Source organism: Melanostigma gelatinosum (genome assembly GCF_949748355.1).
Source record: "Melanostigma gelatinosum genome assembly, chromosome: 16".
Lineage (NCBI taxonomy): Eukaryota > Metazoa > Chordata > Actinopteri > Perciformes > Zoarcidae > Melanostigma > Melanostigma gelatinosum.
Window position 1 is genome coordinate 19,422,510 of NC_136649.1, and position 7,216 is coordinate 19,429,725.

The 7,216-nt window shown below is 40.9% G+C and overlaps 1 protein-coding gene across 1 annotated transcript; it reads right to left on the minus strand.

Annotated features, from left to right (window-relative positions):
• Positions 1-973: 973 nt before the first annotated feature.
• Positions 974-6,724, minus strand: srsf5a (serine and arginine rich splicing factor 5a). The gene is made up of 9 exons (XM_079286358.1): positions 6,625-6,724; positions 5,750-5,806; positions 5,425-5,559; positions 5,265-5,335; positions 4,866-5,039; positions 4,210-4,288; positions 2,717-2,790; positions 2,527-2,631; positions 974-2,207 (listed from the first exon to the last, which is right to left on the minus strand). Exons 2-9 carry the CDS (start codon positions 5,756-5,758, stop codon positions 1,886-1,888), a joined length of 969 nt encoding a protein of 322 aa, XP_079142484.1. The 5' UTR covers positions 5,759-5,806; positions 6,625-6,724; the 3' UTR covers positions 974-1,885.
• Between the last annotated feature and the right edge of the window lie 492 nt (positions 6,725-7,216).

Here is a 7,216-nt window from a genome sequence, read left to right on the forward strand (position 1 = left end):
AACCCTGTCGTGTTTTGCAACAAGTTTAACTCTTGCTTTTGGGAGGAGGAACCTTTCACCATCAATGTTTTCAGCACTGCATGACATGGATTTAGTCACTTTAAGGATTAATATGAGTTGATAAACTGTTCATATTAATCCATCAATACTTGTCAAGGAAAACACAGTTTACTCATTAGTTTTTTAACTTACATCTCTGACCCCCAAAACAATTATTGTATGTTTTTTTCCTCTGGACTTCCACCTTTTTCTATTCCAGACGTGCTGGCTGACCCTCTGGGCTACCCCCCTACAGGACCCTTCAGCTGCTCCCTTGCAGCCAACAACAGTGCAGTGTAAAATAAGTGTTTGCATAAATATTCACCCCCTTTAATTAATGCACGATCAAAATATTATAGTATAGATTTGTTTAAGTTTATCAATCGACTAATTGTTTCAGCTCAAACAAGTAGTTTAATTCATAAGAAAGCAACATATTTCATAAACTCTTAGTATGTTTGGAGAAGTCAATTGCAGGCTGTCAAATAAAAGTGGAGTAGAAGTATAAAGCAGAATGAAGACACAAGTACCGTAAATTTGCACAAACAGTACGTGAGCTGGTGTACTTCGTTACAGTCCAACAGCGCAGGTAAGAAACGCTCCTTAAAAATATGTTTCGGATACAAACTTTCCAAAAATGATAAAGCGCTCCACGAGGTACATCTGCATCAAGCTCTCAGGTCTGTCACCCGAGTTTGAATAGTCCACCAGCACAGAATATTAAAATGAAATGTATTAATTGAGTTTTTCATATACGGCATTGCTTGTTGTATTCTAGTCAACCACTAGCTTAGTTTCGATGCAAAGTTGAGATACATATCCAACAACTCTGTCAATAAGTTTAAATTATGTGTACTGAGATTCATTTGTAGTTGTAGCTTATTTGGTGTTTATTTGTGATAATTGCAAGAAAGAATGAACATCGGATCACAGATTTAACAGTTTGTGAAAACTTTATTCGGTTGAACTGCAAAACTTTAACATTTGAGTCAATCGAACCATATTCACAAAACATTAAAAAAAAATAAAATCATTGTTCTTTCTGAACATTACTAAAAAAATTAAATGACAATATGCAGTGAGAGTTTTATTAGTATCAAATTAATAGTTATTTAGAGACATTTCTTCCTGCTGTGTACAGACCCACAACACGCTTCAGACCGAGGCTGCAGTTCGTTCATAAAAAGCAAAGATGAATCACAACGCGAGACGAGGTCCTGATACAGCAGAACTGAATAAAATGAATGCCAGATTCCAACATCATTACACAAGAAAGCTGAAGTAAACTACAATCTGAGACGCTGCCATTATTCTGTTCACACAGCAGGGCAGTGAATGCAACACGTGTAGATCAACAGAAGCAGAATCACAGTTTCACGGCAATGCCAGGCGCTAGCGTTGCAAACAAAAAAAAAACACCCATCGACACTTTGGGGAACAAATACCATTCCCACCTAACCATTAACTGCTGTGAACACCCGCAGAGCACAGGGGAGCGGATGGAATCAGAACATGGGAGACAGCTATGACAGTATCATCACTAATCAAAAAGTCACTCTGCAAAATATAAAGGGGGTTTTATGAGGGGGCAAAAAAAATGAAGTAATAGGAACATAAACATTTTCCTGTCCTCCAGGAAAGTCATCCAAACTAACAAAACAACCTAAAATAAAAAAAATCGACGCCAATGAGGGCACAATAATGACTGAACATGGCGTTTCAAAAGAAGCCATGTAAATGGGGATTTCCTCCCCTTTATTAAAAGGAAACAATAAATCACATGCCACCATACAGGCCTGTGGTGAGCAACTATCAGTCTATTTTACGGCCAACAGGTGCACCGGTCTCAGTGCTTGCTGTCTGCAGATGCGGAGCGGGAGCGTGAACGAGAACGAGAGCGTGAACGAGAGCGAGAACGGGAGCGGGACTGCTTGTTCTGAGCAGGAACAGGTGAACGGGGGGAGCGGGATCTGGAGCGGGACTTGGAGCGAGACTTGGAGCGAGACTTGGACCTGGAGGGGGATCTGCCTGACGCCCTGCCCCCTCCGGATGTCTTCTTCTCTGGAGTGCGACTCATAGACCTGGAGCGGCTCCTGGAGCGGTTGCGGCTCCTGGAACGACTCTTTGAGCGCGAGTAGCTGCGGGAGCGGGAGCGGCTCTTGCTGTGGCTGTTGGAAAAGAGAAGTAATTTTAAAATGCATCCTGTGGACGTGCGTTTGTGGAGAGTCTGGTATTGACAGATCTCTACAACTGTTCTGGTTGGTGCGAATGGTTTGATTACTGGTGGGAAATACAAGCGATTAAGGGCAAACAAGAACTGGTCAAAATGATATCTTTAAAATATTCCCAACATATTGATCTGTTCCTGTACCAGCCCCTCAAGATGTCCAATTGTCCAGTTTTAGGTTTCAACATGATGGCACAAGAGTGCAAAAAAAAAAAATGTAGCACACGAGTCTTAAATAAAATGTGTAAAAACCAACTCACCTCCTGCTGTCCTCAAAGATCTTAAGCTTGCGTCCATTCAGCTCTGAGCCATCGAGCTTGGAGATGGCGTTCTTCAGGTCACTGCGGGATGCAAACTCAACCACTCTGCACAACAGAAACAATCGTTAGGCACCCGCACCAACCCCGAGGACAAAGACCATTTAAACAGTTTAATAGAAAAGCAACTCACCCTTCATTTTTGTTGGGCCTGTGTGCGTCCACAAAGGTAACTTCACCTGCTTTTCGCATCAGGTCTTTCAGGTCCTGTTTCAAAGCATAATGTCGGATTACTGACAAAGAACCAAACACGAGATGCCGGCGAAAGCCTGTTTAGACCTGGAGGGAGAGAAATGAGCAGGCAGCAAATAACCAGCACACACTGAAACTTGGGTTATCTAATGCTGACTTTTGTCACTCTGTGATAAGCTCAAATTTCAGTGGGGGGCATGTAAACAAAAGAGCCACTGGAAGTGTTGTGTGGACAAGTGTTGCCTTTACTCAAACAGTTTTAAAGCCCCATTAATTGGCTCCATGAAGTTACATCTGCAAACAAAGTCAACTCCATAGTGGAACGCCTGACAGGTTACAACAGCTAGGACTTTTATGTATTAAGTTTGAAACTTGATGCATTATTAGCGTACAATACTGGATTTGTGTCTGAGTATGTGAGATGAACCTGTGTATTACTTGGTGGTCGGATGACAATAGTACTCTGGGTAATTTGTTCATCTTTAAGTGTTTACATAGTAAAACTGCCTCCTTCTCATTTGAGACTGTAACTCTACACCCCTTTACCACCCGACCCTGAACAAACCCAATCACATGAGTTTTATGCTACTTACCGCTCCATACCCAGGAAGATATTATCATAGAGCCACTTGTCCAAATAGCAAATGGGAACCAATGCAGTGTTAAGCCCTTGAGAAACGACCTCGGCCTTGACCAGCATCCGGCCTCCACAAGTAAGGAACCACCAGAGAGCAAGTAGGGGGAGGGGTGTGCGCCCGATTCAACACCGCCCCCAGCTCCATCAGCAACAGAAAAAGACCCAAACGGGAGAGTGTAGGGACCGTGGATTTGAGGGGGGTTACAGCAGTCGGGGGTGCCAGCCCACAGAACCTCCAGACTGTGGCTACGGACCTCCTAAGGCTACCGTATCCTGCGCTAGACCACTTTCACCCGCTACGGGGCCCAGCCAAGACTTTAGACCGGCGGCAACTGCGTGTAAGGAGAGGCACCAAATGGACACTATTCAGAAAAACAACCAGGAGAGGGCGCTACACACTGCTGACACCTCCATGGAGGGTGTGCATTCACCTCTGCTATAAAGGAAACTATATCAGAGCAGCGGTTAAAAAAAAATATATATATAAAAATAAAAAATAAAAAAAAACTATAAAAAAAAACTAGTAAATGTTTTTGGTCAGAATACGTATCAGAAAAAAATATATAAAAAAGTATTTGGGGGACAAATAAACAAACTAAAATACTGAGGGTTCTATTGTAACTGGCCGTTTACCTAATGAGTTTTAAGTAATCTGACGAGAGAAAAATTGACCCGGCCTGATCAAAAGAATGCTGCTCCAATAAATAAAATAAAAAAACATGTCCTTATAACGTGATATCAACATTTCTTTTTATCTTGCGTTATAAGATAAATAAGAAAGTTTAGTTATCGCTTACCTGCCAGCTGATTCGTGAAGAGAGGTTCTCCACAATGAGTCTGTGATCTGTCCGCACAGGGGGGCCATACCTGTCCAGTCAGCGCAAACCAAAAAGAAAAGGCGTTAATACAATATTTTCAGTTCAGACAGGAGACCAATATACCCTCTCGTTTTGCTTCATGTTCACCTGTTGCATTTACGCATTGTCTAAGGAGCAGTGTCAATATTGAAATTTGATTAAGAGGTAAAATAACAGGTTCACATTAAACACCTGATCTTAGTTAAACCTGCTCAAGAGACTAACACTTCACCAGGCTTTGGCACAACCAGATGAAATTAAAGATATATAGCCTGAATGATGATTATTCAGAAACAAAGTAGAACTGAATGATGTTCTTTTAATATGAGGAGGAAAGATAGTCTTTTAATTGTTTTGTTTACTCATAGTTTACTTAGTTGGCTAATACAAGCCTGCTACTTAAATTTGGCTGGCTGGGTGTTTTCTTATGATAGTTCAGACAAGAACAACAACTTAACATGTGACCATATTCACTAGGGACCAATAACGGGATAAGAAACATGTAATACTAGTTTCACGAAAACTATTTTCCAGTTTGACTGAAACGCAACCTAAGTAGAAGCTTCAACTAACTAGTAACGGTTTCAGGAAGTTACCTGGATCCACTGCTGCGAGATGGACGATAGCCACCTCCGCCGCCACTGCTGCTTCCGCCGCCGCCTCCTCCGCCACCACCACCACCGCCGCCTCCGCCGCCACCGAAACGTCCTCCCATTCCTCCGGGGCCGCCACCTCTTCCTCTTCTGGAGCGAGCGTGCTCAATAGTGACCCTGAAAAGAACAGCGAGAAATTCTTAGGATAATACAGTGTGCCTAATAAACTCAATGTTTCTAATATGTCGATGAAGCAAGTCCATGATAGATATGAAGCTATGGTATTTACAATTCTGTGTGGGCTGACTTAGAATAAATAATTCAAAATCAATCCTACAATATTGTGGCAATATCACCATCAATATATTTGGTAAAAACCTTTTTACCAGATCTGGTTCTTACCTTTCACTGCACAACTCTTTGCCGTTCAACTCGTACACGGCATCATCTGCATCTCTGTGGTCATCAAATTCCTGAGAAGAGACATAATCAACGGTGATTCTCTAAAACACAAAAAACAGGATAGAAATGTTTATTTTGTAGTTACTGGTGAGTCACTCACCACGAAGCCAAAGCCATTCTTCAAGTTGATTTCCCGAATACGTCCGTATCCCTTGAAAAACTTCTCCACATCCCTCTCCCTGGCGTGTGGGCTCAAGCGGCCGATGAAGACACGACACCCGCTCATTGTATCCTGCTGAGATGGGAAAACACAAGACACATTAATCATTAAACCAGGCCAGGAGGAAAATTGCACAATGTTTGCGGCTAGGTATGTTGACTTCATTAACCAAAGGTTAATTATAGACATTTAACAGTGCAAGTTCCAAGCTAAATCAGTATTTACTGATTAGAATACAGACAAGAGTTTTGAAGTTGAGCATTACATTTTGCATCTAGAAGGATATAGTCACCAACACTCGCTGAACTGTGGTTCCTCAGACCTTAAAAAAAAAAAAAAAAGGAAATAAACCACGGTGTGTCACATTACCCCAGGTCTGGAATGAAAACTGCTCAGGTGAAACAGAGCACACCTGATCAAGATCAAAGACACGTGATAAGGCAGCTCTGGTCGATTAGTATGTTTACATTCAACAGTTGTTTTTAGTCAAATAACACGAAATGTATCGTACAAAATCTTGAAACATCAATTTCCCTGCCTATGTTATGTGCTAACAAAAAGTATTCTTACACAAAAGGTTATAATATTAAAGTCAAGACTGTTTCAGAGAGGCATTAATTCAACACAGTTTAAGGTTAGTTGTACAAACAAGTACTGCAATTTGAAATGTGTTACAATACGTTAACTTAGTTTATAACGTGGCATTTATCAAAACATCTGACGTTAGACACCTAGCTTAGTTATCTCGGTGGTAATAATCAATTGGGCCTAGCTACAGCGTGCTAACCTTAACTACGAGAACACACATGAAGCGTTGCTCAGCGAACAGTTAAAATGCTTTAATTACATCAATGTGTCGTTGAAAAGATGATATGTGAGAAGTAAAAATGCCCAAAACTCATAATTTAGCGGTCCAATATTAGTACAAAGGCTATCTTTAGCTAGCTTAAAAATAATTTCGCTTCTTGCATAACGGTTGTTAGCTGCCTCGAGGTCGATTACTGTTAGCATAGGCGAGCTAGCTACTGTTAAATTAGCTACAAAGACATCATTCTCTGTTCAGAAAACACCAGTTAGCTATTTGTAAAACAATCGTACAATGAATGCAATTATTTAACACCAAGTATATTACAGTCTCACCTTTTATAACTCAAGGAGTCTCCGGTTTCGATGTTTGCGTCAATGGTAAAGCTGCAATTTTGTGCCGTATGGTCTCAGCCCTGCTCGACTAAATCAAAATGGCGAGTGGGTCCAATGCCAGACCAGGGGACCGGAAATGCTGCTTCTTCTTCTTCTTTTGCTTTTTATGGCGGTTGGCAAACAGCTTTTGGGTGCATTACCGCAACCCACTCATCTGGAGTGTGGACTAAGGATACCCTCTCGAATACGACAAAAAACGGAAAGAAAAAAATATATATAGATATATAGTATTTATTTCTACTTTTTCAACCCAATTCTCTCTTTGATCTCAGCATTATATTATTGGCCAACATATACAATGACATTAGCTGATATATTGGCCCAGTTGATATATCTGTCGAGTTCTATTTTGAGATCTGGAATCTATAAATAGTTTATCTACAAACTAAAATGTCTGTTCTTTAAAAGTTAAACACCTGGTAAATCAAAGAACTTAAAATAAATCATATAATCACAGTTTACATCCTCAAATTGCCCAACCATAGGCTACAACAGAAGAACCCAAACATGTCTTTGTTATTCTGTCTCTTTA